The sequence below is a fragment of the Vanessa atalanta genome, chromosome 19, assembly GCF_905147765.1.
Source record: "Vanessa atalanta chromosome 19, ilVanAtal1.2, whole genome shotgun sequence".
NCBI lineage: Eukaryota > Metazoa > Arthropoda > Insecta > Lepidoptera > Nymphalidae > Vanessa > Vanessa atalanta.
The window spans coordinates 4,334,764-4,354,903 of NC_061889.1; the positions used below are offsets into that span (position 1 = coordinate 4,334,764).

General features: G+C 38.6%; 1 protein-coding gene across 1 annotated transcript; it reads right to left on the reverse strand.

Moving 5' to 3' along the window:
* Positions 1 to 871: 871 nt before the first annotated feature.
* LOC125071262 (HEAT repeat-containing protein 5B) lies at positions 872 to 19,993 on the reverse strand. Its single transcript, XM_047681403.1, has 40 exons — positions 19,815 to 19,993; positions 19,184 to 19,313; positions 17,903 to 18,114; positions 17,574 to 17,721; positions 16,587 to 16,792; positions 16,340 to 16,437; positions 15,946 to 16,109; positions 15,420 to 15,553; positions 15,034 to 15,184; positions 14,626 to 14,757; positions 14,079 to 14,229; positions 13,541 to 13,729; positions 13,214 to 13,332; positions 12,993 to 13,129; positions 12,653 to 12,840; positions 12,385 to 12,479; positions 12,025 to 12,185; positions 11,622 to 11,796; positions 11,230 to 11,496; positions 10,899 to 11,088; positions 10,601 to 10,755; positions 10,145 to 10,283; positions 9,567 to 9,749; positions 9,080 to 9,198; positions 8,629 to 8,740; positions 7,958 to 8,139; positions 7,312 to 7,436; positions 7,070 to 7,190; positions 6,701 to 6,992; positions 6,023 to 6,208; positions 5,335 to 5,433; positions 5,135 to 5,258; positions 4,637 to 4,788; positions 3,691 to 3,987; positions 3,372 to 3,581; positions 2,903 to 3,042; positions 2,472 to 2,682; positions 2,306 to 2,320; positions 2,073 to 2,215; positions 872 to 1,850 (listed from the first exon to the last, which is right to left on the reverse strand). The coding sequence occupies exons 2-40, from the start codon at positions 19,307 to 19,309 to the stop codon at positions 1,674 to 1,676; spliced, it is 6,225 nt and encodes a 2,074-aa protein (XP_047537359.1). The 5' UTR covers positions 19,310 to 19,313; positions 19,815 to 19,993; the 3' UTR covers positions 872 to 1,673.
* Positions 19,994 to 20,140: the final 147 nt, after the last annotated feature.

Sequence of the window (20,140 nt, forward strand, 5' to 3'; positions counted from 1 at the left end):
ACTATAAATATCACTACTTAAATGTAGATATACGGAACATCGACCTTCCTTATTATTCATTGGAAGTTTAAGGCAGTGGAAATAATATCAAAAAAATAATTTTGGCATTTTTATAATTTCACATTTCTCTATCACAGCAATCTTGCTCTGTAGGTTTTCTTTAAATGTATATAATTTGATTAAATGCTAATTATGTTTACTATACGTATACTTTAAAAAGATTGCTAGGCATATCTTTCAATTAAAATTTTGTGTTTAAAAATGATTATTAAAAACTACAAAAAATATAATTGACTAAAATATGTCTAAATTATTCGAATTAACTTCTATGACATCGAAAACAGAGATATCGTATATGATCATATGATTAAGAATTTAAATATTATATAATAATAATTCTTTACTTTTATATATATTTCATTTTTATAACCAATTAAAATAAATATATTTATTTATTGTGTTTCGATGTTACCTACTTATTAGATATAACGATATACAGGAATGTTTTTATGATAAAAAAATAATAAAAAGACAGTACGATATGTTCATGCAAAAGGAATAGACAGAGATTCAACCACTTGAATGACAATATACTTTTGTCAAATAAAATAGATAAAACGAAAAATATATCGTTATAAATAATATAGTTCAAAAAAAACTTATTACTAGCATACATTTCATTAAATAATTCACTATAAAAAGACTACAGTTGACCCGCGGTAATGCAGTCCCTCTCTTATTACCAGCAAACCCCCAAACACACACACACACACACACACACACACACACACACACACACACACACACACACACACACACACACACACACACACACATACACGCACGTACGCACGCACGCACGCACGCACGCACACACACACACACACACACACACACATACTAAAATCCGTCATGTTCCAAACAGCACACAAAGGTACGCTACGGAAATTTTTAATTAATTTAAATTGTTTGTTACTATTTCGTTTTACAAGGTACTCTTCAATAATTTCTGAACTCCAAGGGGTCGACGGATCAATCTTTTGTCCAACAAATTCAATCATCCGACCCAACTTTTTTATTTATCGAACCGCGGGTTAAATGTATTTTTTTAATACCAATACAAAAGATAAAATAGTACATGATAGTCGTTACAAAGAAATATTATAGAAATTCAATCAACTATCACATTTTAACTATTATTATTATAAATTTATTAAAAAATGTATATACTAAGGTATATGCTTAAGTTAAAGTTAGTTTATCAATTAAACAATGTAATAAAATTATTTTTGTATTGAACTGTACGAGATATGTGATTTTTTTAGCAATAATCAATGTCTTGCGACAAGACTAGTGATGTCCATAAATGTTTAAGTTTGCGTGACGTATGTTACAATTTCTATAATAATATCTTCATAAATTATATAGTAATATTAATAGCATATTATGTATCGTTCACTTATTCGAAAATAATATCTTAAACATAAATATTTCTAGTAGTTTTCGATGACTTAAAAATATTATAGCTATGATTATAAATGTTTTGGAGTTCATACCAAACAAATAGAACATTCCGTTTTTCTCGTATATACTCATCCAATGTTTTTTATTAGACTAGTATTCTCTACAATGTTACTTCAATGAGATTAATAGAACTACCAAACCTGAACCTTTTACCTAAAATCGCTGAAGTCAGTTTTCAGCTGTATGGTAGGTTTAGCGGGACGCGTGTCGAAGTTAGGCCTGGTGGGCGGCGCTCTACGCGAAGCGCGACTCGCCTGACTAGCTTTCACAGCGTTTTCTAACTTCGTACGGAGTTCGGAAGACTGTTGCATCATTGTTTTAAATTCCTAAAAAAATCAGTACTCTATTAATGTTTTGTTTTAAAATTTAACACTACAATACTTCCAGTAAAAAGAAATAATAAATACATTTATGGTTCAAATTGCCTTATCGCCGTAATAAAACCTCTTCGAGCGCACATTGAATGATTCGTGTGCATGTGCGTTATTGTAATCGATCTTTAATCTAAAAACGGCATAAATGACAGAAAATTATTAAAGTTTTATTACCTGTGGATACTTCGGTCCGACGCGCATGATCCAGTTCAATGCGAACTCGTGTATCGTGCGTGCGGGCGCCGAGCGCGCTATCTCGGCCGGCTCGCGCAGGTACGAGATCACTATGGGCACCAAGATCCACAGCATTTGTATACCTGGGGTACACGTTCATAGTTTAATACTAGATAAAGTATTATTTACAGTTTCACTACACACATAATATACAACATTCAATATATTCTCACCTTTGTGAGGATCCTCTATCGGACAGAAAAAAATATTTATAAATAATCAAAAAATATTTTTTGTAAGTCACTATCACTAATCGATAATTTTTCGATAAAAAAGGTAAAGTATGATATATAAAGCTGTATCACACGCTACGGTAACATTTAAAGTCGAGCGACTCACGCGCGGCGTCGGGCGCGGCGTCCACCAGCTCGTCGAGCGCGGTGACGGCGGCCAGCGCGGCGCGCACGTGCGGCGCGTCGTCGGCGCGTCGTGCGGCGGCCGCGCGCGCCACCACGCGCCCGCCCAGCGCGCGCGCCCACCACGACACGCACTGCGCCGGCGCCGAGCGCGACCACACGCCGCGCAGCACGCAGCAGCACGACGCGAACACCTGCGCCCAGCGAGTAGTGGGTGACCGAGAATGACCCGCGCCAAATTTATATATTCTGCTTTTCTTGTTCAATATAAGGTCGCAGATTAAGCTCCGCCGTAATTATAGTTGGTCACTCAATAAATACCTCCTACGATACAGCGGATCGGATGAATGCTATTAGAGCAGATCATGTTAGACCCAATGATGATGACCCATGATATAAGTGGGGCGGCGGTACCTCGTGGTCGCGCGTGTCGAGGCACTGGCGGAAGTGGTTGATGCAGGGGTAGTGCAGCGGCGGCGCGGGCGCGGCGCGCGCCAGCACGCACGCCATGGCGCGCGCGCCCGTCACGCTCTCGATGCGCTGCTCCGACTCCTCTGCGGGGCAAGGCGACGCTTGTTGTAGTGGCCCGATAATATTCAATCCAATAACGTCATTTAAAAATGAATGCCATTAAAATAAATATTTACACTGCAGGTAAAGATATTTCTTTACCCAAGTTAGTCTTATTTATTTTTTTACAAATAATAATATGCGCATCAACCTGACATACAAATACTATTAGGAAACTATAGTGCTTACCACTTGATAGTATGCTTATAACATATTCTTCTAGATTAGATTTTAATACTATATTAATTATTATGAAACGATCAATAGGCGAAGAAAAAGCAGCCATATATCCTGAAATAACAATAATACTAACCTGTCTTAACCCTCTCCACGAGCTTAGCTAGGGTAGCCTGTAGTAGCAGCGCGTGCTGCTCCTGCGTGTGTTGTTGCACGCGCACCGCGCGGCACTCCGCCGCCTGCTGCAGCAGCAGAATCCCAGCGTCGCTCAGCAGCTGATCTCCACGACTCTCGCGCAGGATTTCAGTCGCAAGGTACAAGATCGTCGGCAGTACGGAAAGAGCTCCTACAATAATACATATGTTAAAGAACTAAAAAAAAAATTAATTCATTTATCGTGCCATACATCTTATATAAGACTAATATCAGAATTTAATAACAAAAGAATCAATTACCCTGTGGACTGGTGAGCGTAGTCAACTCTGACATGGACGCTAAGCTCTTGATAAGCAGTGTGTCCCCGTGGACTCCCAAACCTTTTCTCACACCAATCACACCCACTCTCCCCTCCTGCTTCAATGGGCTCAAAGATGGCAGCCTTCGAACGAGGAGGCACACACAGACTTCTAAGCACGCGAACACCAAAGACTTTCCAGGGGGAAGGTCGCCCGTTGGACCACCCTCTCCTAATGTATGGACCACTTCGAGTACTGATTGTGGAATACTTTCTGTAGATTCATTTGGTGCCAATTCTGTAAAAAATAATGACAAAACAATTACATCAAAACAAGTGCACTATGGAGACTTTTTATTTTATAATATATATAATAGTCGATTCTTTAAATCTATCTATTGAGAGTGAACCACCTTAGGCCAAAAAAATAACTTCGGCCAAACCTTCTACTTAGGTTGAAATAGACCAAATGTAATTGTTAATTTACTTTTAAGTAAATACATATTATAATAGACATAATTTCGAAAGTCATATATTTGACGAGTTGTAAGGTGATTTTAATGATCTCGTTGAAATACAGTCTCGTTTATATATAGCCACTATAAAATTATATCGTTCACTATTAACCAATTTTAAATTGAATTTCCGAAGCTGAAACTAGAAAGCTAATAACCCTATTGAAACTTTGACATCAACCTCAGCTTCCGACAGAATAGTAAATCTGACACGACGTTAAAAAGTTGAGATGAGAAATGATGACGAGAAAGTAGGGCCAACAAATTTATGTACATTCCCATACACGGGATTGTAAACACTCCTAAATACCGACTTTCACGATTAGTTGCAGATCAAGTACTAATCCTCCAGAATAATCCTGCATAGTACAAATACTTCCTAGAACTAAGCCAACTTCGAGATAACTATTTAACAATTTGCTTTCAATTTACCCCTGATCTTGTCGTGCATGCTGGCTCGCAGCTGGTCGCGAGCGGCCGCCACCACCAGCTGCAGCACATCAGCGGCCAGCAGTAGTGCCTCCACGCTCTCCTGCGTCAGACCTGTGCGGTGGATTATCTGACACAGTTCTATAGCTAGCGCCCTGTAATAACATACAAAAATATATTTAGTTGTTATTTGCCTCAGTTAAATACAGCGAAGCAAGGAAATACTTATTAAGTGCTAAGCAAAAATAATCAATATTAGAAATGTCAGCTAAGCTTTTTTAGGCATAAAACCGCGCCTAAAACGGATGAACAGATTCAAATTAGAGGTCGATAATATAACGATAAAGAAATAAGAAAAAACTATTTTAAAAGAAATAGCATTTTTTATTACATGGTGATCGATCGATATTATTATTATAATAAGTAGTATTAGATACTTTTAAGACGCCAAAAGCAATATTGATATAATATATAGTATGTACTTAATGATTATCTTATTACCTGTCTTTGAGCAACCTCGCTCTATTTTCAGGAGCATCGAGTAAAGTGACTAACGACAGCAACACGGAGATAGTATTTTCCACGCTCATATCGCGCTGCGCACAAAGAGCTTCCATACAAATACCTAAAGCATGACAAAGTTTAGAATCACATCTAGTTTAAAAAATATTTTACCAAAAATCGATGTATAAACAACTTACCAAATAGGAGATGGAATTTTTCATCAATGGGTTCAAAAAATTCGAAATTTCCATTTTCAGTCTTACTAGTTCTGTTATCCGTGCTGTCGCTAGACTTTTCTGCGAAAAGATAATTCATATTTTTAAAATATAATGTGAAACAGCCCGTATTTCGTAAAGTTCCACTTCTAGGCCAAGGCCCATCTCAAGTAATTATAGACATTTAGTAGGTATATTTCTCATAAATAGAACAGTTATTTGTATTTGGCAATATTTTACTGGAATGTAAATAATAATAATAATAATATATTTGCATTAATCATGATATGCATTTATACAAATTTGTTTATACATGTACATGTTTAGTCATCAACTATATTACATGCAAATATTATTACAATAATTTAAAACTGATATCAATCAATACATAAAAATTGTCACATCATAGTCAAAAACATTCCATACGTTCAAATCCAATCATAGAGATGTCAGTGGAGCCCAAATTCAATCAATTGTTTGGGACAAAATTTATAACATAACAATAATACATTACTAACTTTTTGTCAACCAATCAGTCGCGTAGTTTTATTTTGAATTTTAAAAATGGCTTGTTCTTAATTTTTTACGCAATTTATTATAGATTAAAATGGTCATCTGGTAGCAATTTTTTGCACTCAGAGCACGAAAGTACGAATGTAGGTCCGCTCACCGTCGGCCCCGTCCTCGCGCGTCGCGTCGTGCGGCGCGTCGTGCGGCGCGGCGACGCAGGCGTTGTAGCGCAGCGCGGCGGCGTACAGCAGCGAGGGCCAGGCGCGCGCGTAGTGCGCCCGCGACGCCTCCGCCGTCTCCGCCGAGTAGAACGCGCCGCCGCCGTGCGGCAGCTGCGACGCGAATTCTGACGGCACACGGGCACGCATTACGAATCATTATGTTTTATAATATTGTTGGTGAGCGGCGAGCAAAACAAACAGTGTAAGAAATATTATTGGGAGCTGTCCTTTGTGTCTGTAGTTGATCCACTTATTCACTCACTCTTCAAACCGGAACATAACAATACTAAGTGTTGCTATATGGGGACAGAATATCTGATGAGTGGATGGTACCTACCCAGACGGGCATATTTTAGTAGTACATTTTTTCCCATATTTCAAGTGTAATTCAAAAATGAAATTTGTAAATAAGTTTCGGAAAACCCCGTCATTTAGCATTCGAGGTGTATTTGTGCATTCAATGAGGTGTAGGTGTAGGATGTATACAAGAATTAATAACATTACAACTATTATTTGAGATGCAGTTATAAATTAGCTGAGACGAGCTTGCACAAATAAGTACTACCAAACCCCTATATTCTTGCAAAATTCACAATAGTTAATGATATCTCACTAACCTGGTGGCAAACTCAATAGGGCGTGATCCTTTAACGCAGCCAGCCAATTCTCCCCTAAGCTTTCCAACTCGGGTTCGACTAGTTTGAGTAAACTCTCCCCTTTCGACTCGAATTCTCCGTACTCTTCGTCTTCAATGGTCTCTTGGTTAGCGTTGTCTATTTGGTTATTATTTTGCAAAACTTGGTTGCGCCACTTTGCTATTTCAGCGCGATTGTTAACCGGCTTTGTATCGAGTTGTTTTACGTAACTGCCGGGTGCGCTGTCGTTGCTCACCATTGCCACAATGTACACCTAAGAAATCATGAATATTTTAAATATACTTAAATTTATATCACGTAATTTTTAAATATATATAAAATAGAACCAACCTCAGCCCAAGCCTTTAGAATCGATAGTTTTTCCAGTGTCGCCATACTTTCGTTATAAATGAGTGTAGTGTTACCCTTTTTGTTCAATTTATCTAAACTGGAAACCAGCAATTGATGAACCCTAAAATATATTAAGAAATGTTAATACAACCTTATTTAGTTTAGTTAGTCGAAATGTAACCTGAAATCATATTAATGTCTGGAATGAATGAAGTATCGTGCCAGCGCGCGGTGCAGGGTACCTGCGCAGGTCGCCGATGTCCCGGGCCACGCCGCAGCCGATCCAGGCGGAGCACACGTCGCAGGCGGCCGCCGTCACGTGCGACGGCGTGTCGCGCGCGAAGGCGGGCCGCACCGCCGCCCCCACCTGCAGAGTGGTGCACCATTAATAAGTGCTTAGTCTACGATGGTTGATGTTGCTTCTTGAATCAAAATGCACTTATTCGCTCTGAACGAAAATATCTATTTTATTCCTTAAAACAAAAAAAATAATCATTAAAAGACGAGATTAAAAATATATCTACTGCACCAATCACAAATAATAAGGGCAAATGTATATTTGCAATTTCTGGGTATTTCTAAAATAAATCCTCCAATCTTATTTTATATAACGGGGCAGGAAAAGCTGTATTTACTCGAGAAAACGTCTTTCTGCTTGTTTTTTCGAGTACAAGTAACAGATATATATTTTTAATGTGTTTAGTTTTAATGGGTTGATGGTTTAATCTAATTACATACAATGATTAGAATTTTATATAACCTCTAGAAGAAATCTATTTACTTACAACTTTATTCGAATACAATGGTATTATGAAAAAAATCTTAGTACAGAGTAATCGATTACGTTCGGTTTTTGGTTACTCGGGTACAAGTACATTTCCCACCGACCTGCGCCTGGTACTGCTCCATCAGCAAGTGTCCCGGGAAGTCGGGCTCGGGTGCGCGCGCGTACTGCTGGATGATCATCTGCAGCGTGCGCAGCCCGCACAGCCGGAGCGCGTCCGACTCGCCCGTGGCGCCCACGAACGCCATGCGCACCAGGTCCGACAGGTGAAGGGAGAGGTAATCCGCTGAAATAACATTCATGACAAATTCATCAACATTATATCAACAAAATTAATAATAAAACAGAATTGGCAGTGATTTCACTCTTGTGCGTCAGAAACACGGAAAGCCGTTGGTTCTGCATCTAAAACGATCTTCTCAACGATCAATCGGAATGACGTCCTACTGAATAATTTGTGTGAGGGAATAACGTGCTTGATGTTGCGTACGCGATTGTGTGCTATCATATCTTCTGTGCAATCGACTTCTCCATTTACAAGGGCCGCAAGGGCCGAAATCGGTCAGGTGGATATAATTATAAATTTTTTAGCATTTTAGCATTAGCAGTCTGTAAATTTCCCACTGCTGGGCTAAAGGCCTCCTCTCCTTTTGAGAAGAAGGTTTGGAGCATATTCCACCAGGCTGCCCCAATAAAAAAAAATATAAATTAAATTAGTTATATAATCGTAGAGATTTTAATCGGAATATTTTGTAATTTAATACAAATGACTCACCATTTGGATCATTTTGAAGCTTCTCCTTAGCTTTAACAAGATCAAAGTGAGCACTATCTCCGGTCGCCTCACATGCTCCCATTATCTTCTGTATACATTCCATAGCAAATACCTGATAACAAAAAAATGTTTTGTTTTGTTTTATTTAAAAATCAAACAAAATTGTTAAATTTAATTTTAATTTATTGGGTAAAATAACTACACCGCTCTCAATATATGTAATAACATATAGGCGTGTCAGAAGTGTTACGTGTTGTTAAATTATTTAGGTTTTTTTCTGTTCTTGTTCTAATCTTAGTATTCATTATAGATTAACACTATTACTTTAAGTTTGCAGTTTATAAAAGAAATATCAAAACGGATAAAAATATTAATTTTCGAAAGCGCTCGATTTTACGCGTATACGTAAAAAAATAAAAGACACAATGAGCATAGAAGTGTTACAGCGTACCCTGGTGGGCCAGCGCGGCTGCACGGCGGGGTGCGTGGACTGCTCGCTCTCCGCGTGGAACTCCGCCTGGTCGTCGTCACCCTCCGCGTCCAGGTCCATCTCCGGGTTGTTGCTGTCCTCTGGGCATTGATTATAAGCCGTGTGTACAATTAAATAAAATTAAATTAATACATATATAATACATATATGTCAATTTTAGAGATTTGTTTCATAGTTATAACATAATATAACACTTAATGGAAAATCTAAGTCTTCCGATACAAACTACACCAAAAAGTATTATATTGATATGTAAAAAGTCTCAACAAAATACTGCTACCTTCCTCAATTTAAAAAATACTTACATATTACACTAATTTTTAAGTATTTTTTATGAAAAAAAATTCAAAATACCTTTAATATTAATGAATACAGCGATGGCTTAATAAATTATAATCATAAATAGCCAATAGGAAAAGAAATAAATGCTAAGTAGAAGTAAACTAACCTAATCTTACGGTCAATACTCGCTTAGCCAGAACCAGCCAATCTCTTACAGAGCGGTTGGCGGCAGCCGCTAACAGACAGCAAGTTAAAGTGTCACGCGCGTAAGACAGTGCCATCTCGTCGCGCTCCATATCCAAGTACGCGAACAGCGCTCCAGGAAGACCTGTATCGGTTATCACGACTCCTGAAAATAAAAATTAATCCTACGTATTAAATATTATGGACCAAAGTTGCTATCAAACATGTCTTTGATAGCAACAGTTAAATAATTTTTGTTTACGTGTGGATGTTACAACTATGTACCGCTAGATGGCGCTGATTAAATAATTCACGTTTCTGCATCGCGCAGGCTAAATGTTTTTCAATAAGTATTAGTCTATAAGTATGATTCCTAAAATAATATTTGTAAAGATCGCTAATCAATATTGGATAAAACCTGATTTCGTTTACCATTTAAACTTAAAATTCCGAAAATACTTTATTTCTTCGATAGAAAATTAATTTCCTTCTGTTAAAGTATACAAGCTCAGTTTGTTATAAACGAACTAAAAAGACTAATACATGTTTATTAAAACATACCGCAATATGATTTAGGAGGCACGTGGTCTTTGGCCAGCATTGCGTATTTACACACATCTGCAGCGTCCTTTTGCGACAGCTGGCGCAGGCAGCAAAGCGCAGCTCGACGTACAGATAACTCCGGATTTGATAGGTCACGCTATTGACATGTCAAAGTAAAATTAGAATATGTACGACTCCTGAGTACGAATATTTATAACAAAAAGTTTGATGTAGATTTTATGTCATTTGGACGTTTGATATCTTACATGCAGACTTTATTTGATATTCTTGAATAAAAACGAATAAAATATTCAATATAAAAACTATTACTGTTACTCTTTGAATATAAAAAAAACAATAAGTTTTTCCCAACCACATCCGTCTGTTGACAATCAAAGGTACAATACTGTTTCGGCACTAAATGCCGTGTGTGACCGTCGAGGATATCGTGCGTGTGTAGCGGCGCGTACGTACGCAGAGCTGCGGCACGAGCGCGTGCAGGTTCATGTGGTTGGGCGCGAACATGTGCAGCTGCTGCAGGCCGCCCGTGGCGTCCGCGCGCGCGCCGCCCGCCTCGCGCAGCGCCGCGCACGCGCACACGAAGCGCCCCACCGCGCTGCAGCCGCACGCTGACAGAGACATCGTTAGCATTATAAAAGTTCGCTACTATTTTAAAACAATGTGTAGACATAAATAATGGGATCATTACTCCCTAAATACTAAGATTAATGCCTCATTATACTCAGATCATCCCATCTCTATTAAAGCGTACCTTGTAACTCTGGTCCAACAACCGTGATGAGCGCCGCAAGTAGGCGACCGATACTGCGATGCAACTCGTCCAGGCAGGGCGGCGCGCTAAACAGAAGCTTGAGCACCAGGTTCAAGGTCGACTCCACGTGCCCGCGGAACATGGGGCCCGATGCATCCACCAGCACCGACAGTGCGTGCAGCGCCCATACCTTAATTAATGAAGCCTTAGATGAGCAATAAAGATTTAACTAAACAATATAACTTATATTAACAACCATTTATATATCGTAGAAAGTTGAGAGTATTTTTTAGAAATGTTAGCTGGAACTTTACCCCCAGAAGAAACGTACTTGTACTTCCACCGCAGCGGTGTCCTGCGCCAGCGCCCTGAGCACGGGCAGCGCTGCGGCGCTGGAGGCGGCTCCTCTGGCGCGCTGCACGGCGCCCACGGCGGCCGCGGCGGCTGCGCGCGCGGGCCTGTTGGTGGAGGAGCGCGCGAGGGTGATGACCCGCTCGCTGAGGGCCTGGCTCTCCGCCTCGCTGATGCAGCCGCACAGCCGGCCCGCGCAGGACGCAGCCGCTGCCCGTACCGTCGCACTGCTCGCCGATAGACCGCTCTATATGGGGAAACATGAATATTTATTTTATTTAGTTATTTGACAAATGAGTTCTTTCCCACTGGTACCGATAAATACCTAGAAGGACAACATATCTTTGCCAAGACAATGTATAAATAACTTACAATTATCAGGTCAGTAGCAATAGTCTTCACAGCTTCTTGGCCCAGCGAGCTCTTCAGCTCTGCTAGTGTGCGCAGAGCTAACAGTAAAGCGGTGTAGATGTTGATCTGTATCGCTTCTTGTCTTGCGCCTTTAGACATCTTGATGCACTCCACAAAGTGCTCCAGCATTTGTTGTCTAAAAAAAATTTTTTTTTACGTGTCTTGTGAGACTTATTGCAATGCTATTATGGAATGGCAAAACATAAATTAGCATAGCTCTGTAACTAGATACGTTGCAATCATAGCAAACTTCTGTGTTTAGAGACTAACATAAATTGCTATGATAAAAATAAAAATTATATAAGTAGGTATATATACCTACTCACGAGCTACGTCATCTAGTATTGTAAAAAGTTATAGTCACCGATGCTTGTTAGCGGCCTTCGCGAATATCTGCGGGAAGAGGGCGACGGACGCGTCGATGACGGCCACGCCCAGCGGCTGCGCGCCCGCGGAGCGGCGGTACAGGCAGCACGGGTCGTGCTCCAGTGCGCTCGAGCCACTCGCGCTCAGCGGCGATATCAACTATATAACAATATGGGATATGACTAAAACTATTTAAAAACTTTTCAAAACTATAACAAAAATATGTAATCTATAGACACAGATAATAAACGTGGCATTGCTGATTAAACACTTTATTTCCTGTTGAAAACGACCGATGTATTTTTTTCTATACTTATTATAAGATAACAGTATACAATCTCACGTATCAAGATAATACCTGTTCTTCTATTTCAGCATGATCCGTATCGTGTATCCAGCCTTCCTCTCCGAGGAGGATGATATCGCGAGGATGCATCGCGCTTCTTAGCATGCCTATTATGAAAAAAACTCATTAATTTATTTGATGCAAATCCTTCGATTTTTACCAAATGAAAAATATCAATTACATAAATAGGTATCGTGATCAAATTTAATTCGAAAAACGGACTAAGGTAAAAAATTGCGTAACTATTATATTTAATACTACATATTAAAATCTCATGTACCGGTAGCAACATTAGCTCCGCTGGGATCGGCCGAGCCCGCCAGCTCCGCCGCCAGCAGGCGCAGCAGCGGAGCCGCGGGAGCCGTGGCCGCCGCACCCAAAGCCGCGCACGCCTGGTACAGGCGCAGGCGCAACAACGCCGCCGGCGCCTTCAGCGAACCGCCGTAGTTGCGCACCACCGTCCCGACACTGTTCGAAACCATTTACTTATTAATATAAGTGTTCCTGATATTTATTACTAAATTAATATAATATATATTATAAAATGGATATAAGATCTATCTCATTTTTGTAAATATTTACTAACAAGAATGTACTTTTATATGATAAATAATTATTACTTTGTCAAGACAGCGATGGCTCCATCAATAGGTTGTGTCAATCGCTTAGCGGTGTCCTCGTTATTGACCAAAGAGGGGCAATGAATTAGAAGACTGTGCAACGCTGACAGAGCGCCCGCTCTTCCTTCTAATGTTACCTGAAATAAAGTACGATTATGAAAGATATTATTTTAATTTCGAACCTCCCCTGTACATAATAAACATGCGTATTTCTTACTAACCTGCCAAGTGAATGCATCACCTCTCGCCTTTTCTGACTCGAGCTCCTTGGCCGAACGAGGGAAACTATTTCTCCATAATAGAAGCATTCGTGGCAATAAGCCGCGTACGACCGGGACACCTACAACAAACGAAAATAATATTGTAACTCGAGCCGAAATCGCTCAGGTAATATAATAAGTGAGAGACCTATATTATATCCTGACCGAAGATCGAGATATCAAATAGAATTAAAATTATAGTAATGTTTGTAGAAAATGTTTTAAATGTACATAGTCCTTTATATATGGCAGGTATGCGTAATATCCATTCGTCAATAGTGAACTCACCGAGCGTACAGATGGCACCAACGATGAGCCAGCCGGCGTTAGTCCGGGCGGCGGTGAGCCTGCTGCTCTGACCGGCCGAGCGCAGTAGCTGCTCCGCCGCGTTGAAGGCGACCTTGCCGCGCCCGTGCGGCACGCCCAGCGGCGACCACTGCACCGCGCCCAGCGTGGCCGCCAGCGCCGCCGAGTAGCCTGCAACAACACCCGCCTATTTTACTCCCAGATTCTACTAAATGGTATTAACCACTACAAATCAGGGTTGAGGTTGGGTATTATATTGGACCACATTCCTTGCTAGTCTATATGCAATACTAAATATGCTAACTCTTCATTATTAGAATATGTTATGTTCTAGAAACCTCTATTGTGCCACCCTCTCCTGGACCCATTTTGAATTACAAGATATATCAAAGATAAAAAAAGCCTGGAGATTTACATTTAATTCTACAGTGTATCATGACGACTCAAATGTGCCTTAAAGAGCCCACCCGCACAAAGAATATTTAGATTTAGATTTGGAATACGAAGGGCGAGCGCGCACCGGAGATGCGGTGCGGCGTGGGGCGCGGCACGTCGAGCGCGTCGGCGGCGCGGTCCAGCAGCGGCGCCAGCAGCGCGGGCTGCGCGCGACACACGCCGCGCAGGCACGCCGCCGCGCCCAGCCGCGCCGCCACGCACGGGTGCTCCAGCACCTGCGGGCCGGACACGCGACCTTATTGCTTGACATCCTGCCGCATGTGTACTCTGGGCAGGGACTACACCGCACCGGCCGTATGAGCCGGGCTTAGGTGATTTAATTTATGAAAAAGAGTTCAAAGTTTAGTTTTTCCACTTTTACATTCACGTTCACAGACGAGAAATCAAATATAAAATTTTTGATGTTAGTTTTTCTTTTTAAATCTATGGTCACGTTATTTGTGTCAATTTACTTGTTCCCCTACGTATTAATATATAGATTTTTTTTTTTTTTGCATTAGCAGCCTGTAAATTTTCCCACCGCTGGGCTAAAGGCCTCCTCTCCCTTTGAGGAGAAGGTTTGGAGCATATTATAGATAGAGAATAGAAATAGAAAATCGGCAAGTACGGACAGAGAACACAGTGTCGAGCATGCCGAGCGAGGTGTCGGCCACGAGACTGTGCACGGCCGTGCCCAGCTGCATCGACAGCTCGCCCGCCTCCGTCAGCGCGCACACCAGCAGGTGCTGGCTGAACAGCGTCTCCTGGAAACACAATACACGCACACATCAACTTATACACAGAAATTAACTGAAGGCACAAATTAGTAATACTTTTTGGTAAATATGGGTCTATGATTTATTTGATTTAGAAACATTAACATATCACTAAAATTAAATAGTTTGGGTTCAAAAAGCATTTTTATACTATATGTAAAATGCGAAGATATCCTGATTATATTAACTAGATCAAAAAAATTGGTTTGCCATTGTCTTTTTGGCAATGAGCTCAAAGGTAAAGTTTGAAAAAATAAAAAATACCTGATTGCAATCTTTCGCATTTTCCGGGTTAAAGTCGATGCTGTTCATTTGTTTAGCAACGATTTGAATAATCTCGCGGCACGCTGACGCTTGAGCTTTCTCTCCCAACATCTTACCCAGAGTATTCCTCAAGATATAGTTGATACATTTCCTGAAAACGAGAAGCGCTTTGTTTTAAAGTATATAGTATAAGTAGAATTTTGTAAACTCCTTTCTTGATCTACTGATGTTAATTAATACTTTTTTTTTTAAGAGTGGACTAATTTAAGACACAAGGGAAATAACTTTCTAGGTCTTATAGTTTATGGCACATTAAAGGTATAAAGGAGTGGTCTATAATTCCTGCTAGCATCTATGCAATAAAAACTCAAATGAAATATTCCTACCTCGAGTATACAGCGTCGACATGGGAGCTGGCAGCCTTGGGATTAGCGACCAAGTCTAACACGTGTGTAAGGAACGTCGTCATGTTGCGTTCCAACCACACTCCGCCCATATTCTGGACGAATACTACATACGCCTGAAAAAAAAAAATTAAGAACATTGATAATTTTTTAGTTTAATGAACAGAACAAAATAATAACAATTCATTGCTACTGTCACTTTTCAAATAAAAACCATGTATAGGAAACGATTTTTAGAACAACTAAATTGCTTCAGTAGATGGTAGCTGTATGTTAATTTTATTTCTACAATGAACTTTTAGAATAACGATTCAAAAGTGTAATATCCGACTTAAATTAATATATATACATCTATTTTTTTTCTAAGATAATGTTTTGTCAGCAAGCAGAACAACATTTGACGAGTATTGGTAGTAAGTGAACATATTTTTACTACATAATACTTGAAACGATGCTATGAGCTAGAGAGAGAGGAAAAATATTTAATTAAAGATATTTGAAAACATACATGTGTTACACAGACGCGAACTTCTCTGTTAACTCCTGAGCCAGATTTGATGATTTCGCCTTTCAAAAATGACGTTCCGCCCCTGAGGAATGCGCCCATCAGTAGATTTAGCGCTTCATCTAGTGACATGACGTTCTTGGGTGGATCTTTCTTGTTTTGTTGAACTGAAAACATGTACAAAAATGTTTCAAATCATTATTTCGACCTTTTCCCGAATAATTTCACATGTCGCTGACTGTTATCATAAATATAACACATACATATATAAGAATTACCATACTATCCTAGTTTCTTGTAATATATTTGCAAATTTATTAATCAATAATTGCAAATAAATATATCAGTATTTACATAACTAATTATACTACAACTTATTATAAGGAATATTTTGTACCTGGTTGCATTCCTATTTTGGTCTTAGTATTGATGTTCGTCATTTCACCGGCTTGAGTAGCTGCTATGAGAGCACCCAGAAGTTCAGCAACAGCACATCTAAACCACAAAACAAATACCTTAAATTGAAGCGACAAAATTTAAAACATTAGTAAAGATTTACCCACTAATATTTTAATTGCGAAAGTTTGATTGTTTCTCTTCGTTGAAAAATTTCCGAAATGTCCGAGTAGTGTCAATCGACTCACCTCAAAGGATAGTCGCTAGGATGGGCGGCGCGCAGACAGGCGGCGGCGATGGCATCCACGTCGGCGGGCGTGAGGCGCAGCAGCGGCAGCATGTGGCGCAGCGCGTGCGCCGCCGCCGCGCGCACGGGGCTCGCGCGCTCGTTGAGCAGCGTGCTGCGCGCCGCGCGCGACACCTCGCGCAGCGCCGTGCCCATGCCCACGCAGATCTAAGTTATGTTCCCACTTCTTAGATTTATATATATAAAAATATTAGCAACGCCCCATTATAAAGAATTACCACAATTACTACCCTATTAAGCTAAAAGCTTGTGCTAGGAGTGGGGACGACAATTGCCCAAGAGGTCAGGATCGAACCTGCGACATATACATCGCTAGGCGGCTCATGCGCTAATTACTTCCTTTATACCCCAATCCAAAAGATTAAGGTTTATTTTCTATACGTAATGTCTTAACTAATTTCCTAAAATCCTGAATAGGTGGGTAATACACATAACTGACGGACAATTATCTAAAAGCATCAAAAAGCGATTGAGAAGCATGTGTAGAAACAAGTGCACTAGTGGACATTAATATCGACCAACCCACGATCAGACGAAAAGAACCACTACACAAGACATCCCACTCCCATACAGTCCAAAATCATACGCCTCTTTATAAATACATATTTAGTTGTCACATTATATACACACAGGGCTGTGTGACGGCCCATCTAGTACCCAAGACTGGTCATCTATCAGATTTTTGTATAGCAAACCGTCAATCTTCTATGATGTGCAAATTTTCAACTAAGCCGTTTCGGTATCCTAAGACATAGTACGTATTGTTATTTTAAACTACATATTTGATACATTGAAGATTGATCGAATAAAATATAGTCTTATATATAGTATACATAGTATAATATATAGCCTTAGAATATAAAGCAGTGTTGTCACTTATAGCAAGTTATCACTTTTCTGTATAAATTCGCTTTATTTTATACAATACCTTGTCTAGTGTGTTCATAATCTCGAGTCGAGTTTGGGACTCTGAGCTTTTCATTGATCTGACAAGAGTTGTTACAGTCTCCTCGTACGAACGCCCCATCATTCTTCCCAATTTTTCGTACATACTTCCGAGGCAACATATTGCCGCTCTGAAACAAATGCGAAAACGAATTTATCATATCACAAACCCGCTTGAAATCAAACTGGAACAGCAATGGAATACAAACATACATTTAAAATTGTTTAAATTAAAAAAGTATCTAATCTACTCTCAATATATATAAATAATAATAAACATATAGCTTTAGGTACACTGTAATTTAAACTTACAGTCTGGTTGGCAAATATGACGGTGAGTCATCCTTGACTTTTATTATATCATTGCATTTGTTGACAGTGTCGAACAGCAGGAATGTATCTCCAACGGAGAAGAGAGTAGCTAGGCATCTTGCGAGAAGTCGACGAGCTGGGGCCCCAAGATTTTCACGGAGTAGACTCACTAATTGAGCTACCAATTTTTGTTGACAGCTTTTGAGGTCTGACTGTGGGGTCAATGATTGCTATAATTTAATTTTTTGATACTTTTATATATACTCAATTAATTTACAGAAAACAAAACTAAATGAAAATTGAACTATAACTATTTATACACATATTAAAACAATTTTAACGTTTTTTTGTAAAAATTAATAAACATTATTAAAAATAAAGCTAATTTAACAAGAATATTTCATTCTTATAGTGAAATCCTGAATCGGCCACGACAGTTGGTGCAGGAGATTAGTGAAATGCACAGGAAATTCTACAGCACACAAGTTTTTGTGAAAACAAGTACACCTTCTATTATTTCAGTCTCAAAATACAATGAGACAGTAAACCTTAGATTTTAGGAACAGGACCAACAGCTTTTAGTAGTGAGTTAGTTTCCGAGACTAGTCAGTGTAAGTCAAGTTCCAGACTCCAGGTAGCTAATGAGAATTTCTCAACAGTAAAACTCAATGACTTCTTATATACCAGACTTGGAGTTTGAACTCAAGAATTCTGGATTAGTGTCTTTTAAGCTAGTGACTAAACCACCAAGGTAGTCATTCCATATATAGACTGCAGCTTGTGATTTTCTAAGAATGAAGCCATATATGGGAAGATATCAGCATAGCATAAATATTATTATTTGCAAATATTATTTATTCAGTTTTTACAGACTTATAATATTATACATATTATATAACAAATTAAAATTAAAAAAATTGTCTAAAACTTTAAAAGATTCTTAAAAAAAAATTATACTACAATCTACATATATATTTTTTATTTAATTATTATGATTTGTTGGTTTGAATAAAAATAAATTTAAGCATTCATAATATTTAAAACAGCTTTTTGCTCGTTTTGCATTTTAGCAAATACTTTTGATATTATCTGAATGATCAATTGTAGCACTGGGCAAACACAACTGAATTGTCATGCACTTAATTTATATTTCACATATGATCATATATTGGAAATTGGACGTAATTATGTATGATATCAAATCTAAACTAAATGCATTTGTCATTTAACTCTTTTTACTTTTAATAAGAGATTAAATATATATCAAACCTATTTAGTTACCTTATGTGCAGCAACAAGAACTTTGTCCAGAAATCTCAGCCATTCAAATATGAAATGTGGCTTCTTATCATCTGGCAGTTGCTGAAATGCAGCCTCATTCAGCGTCAATGAATGTGATACTTCCATAATTCTAAAAATTAATCAATTTTAAAAAATAAATAGAAATATCTCTAATTGCATAGTTATACATAATCAATGTTTTAATATATTGAATTTTAGAATTCAAATAAAGTAAATTAAAAGTTAAAACTATGCATTATTACATTTTTATATTAAAATGAATACAATCACAAACCGAGGTTCAATTTAGTTCTAATTACAATAAAAATAGCACAGTGACTATGAGACTGAATATTATAAAGTGTTTTGCTATTGTAATAATTGAATCCTTCCTTTAATTTCTCACTACTTAGCAGACCTTGGTAATAACTGTTAAAATGTTAACATATAGTTTGTGGGTCGCAGTCGTAAACAATGGCGTCATCCATGAATCAATTTTCGCATTATGATAGTGGTAAGTGGAATTAAGTACATCGTATGAAAGTGGATAACTCTCTTACTTTTTGGACTGAATAAATACAAAAGCTATACTTTTACTAAATTAAACTTGTTTAATGTTAAAATTACTTACCAAACTTTACCCTTTAATTTATATGAACATAGTTAACTAGCTAACAAAAGAAATTTATTGAAATACCAAAATATATTGATTTAGGAACAATTGTTGTGAACTAAAATCATGAAAGTACTAAATAAGTTAATAATTAAAACCAAATCACGGTAAATAGCATCAAGACACCAACTGTCATTTTGACAGTACTTGACATTTAACTTATATAAATTACATGTTCAACACACATATTACATTACATTATATATGATGGAAATGACATTTCAAACAGTAGACACATACCTTACAGAACCATAGCCACCAGTGGATTCATTAGAATTATTAAA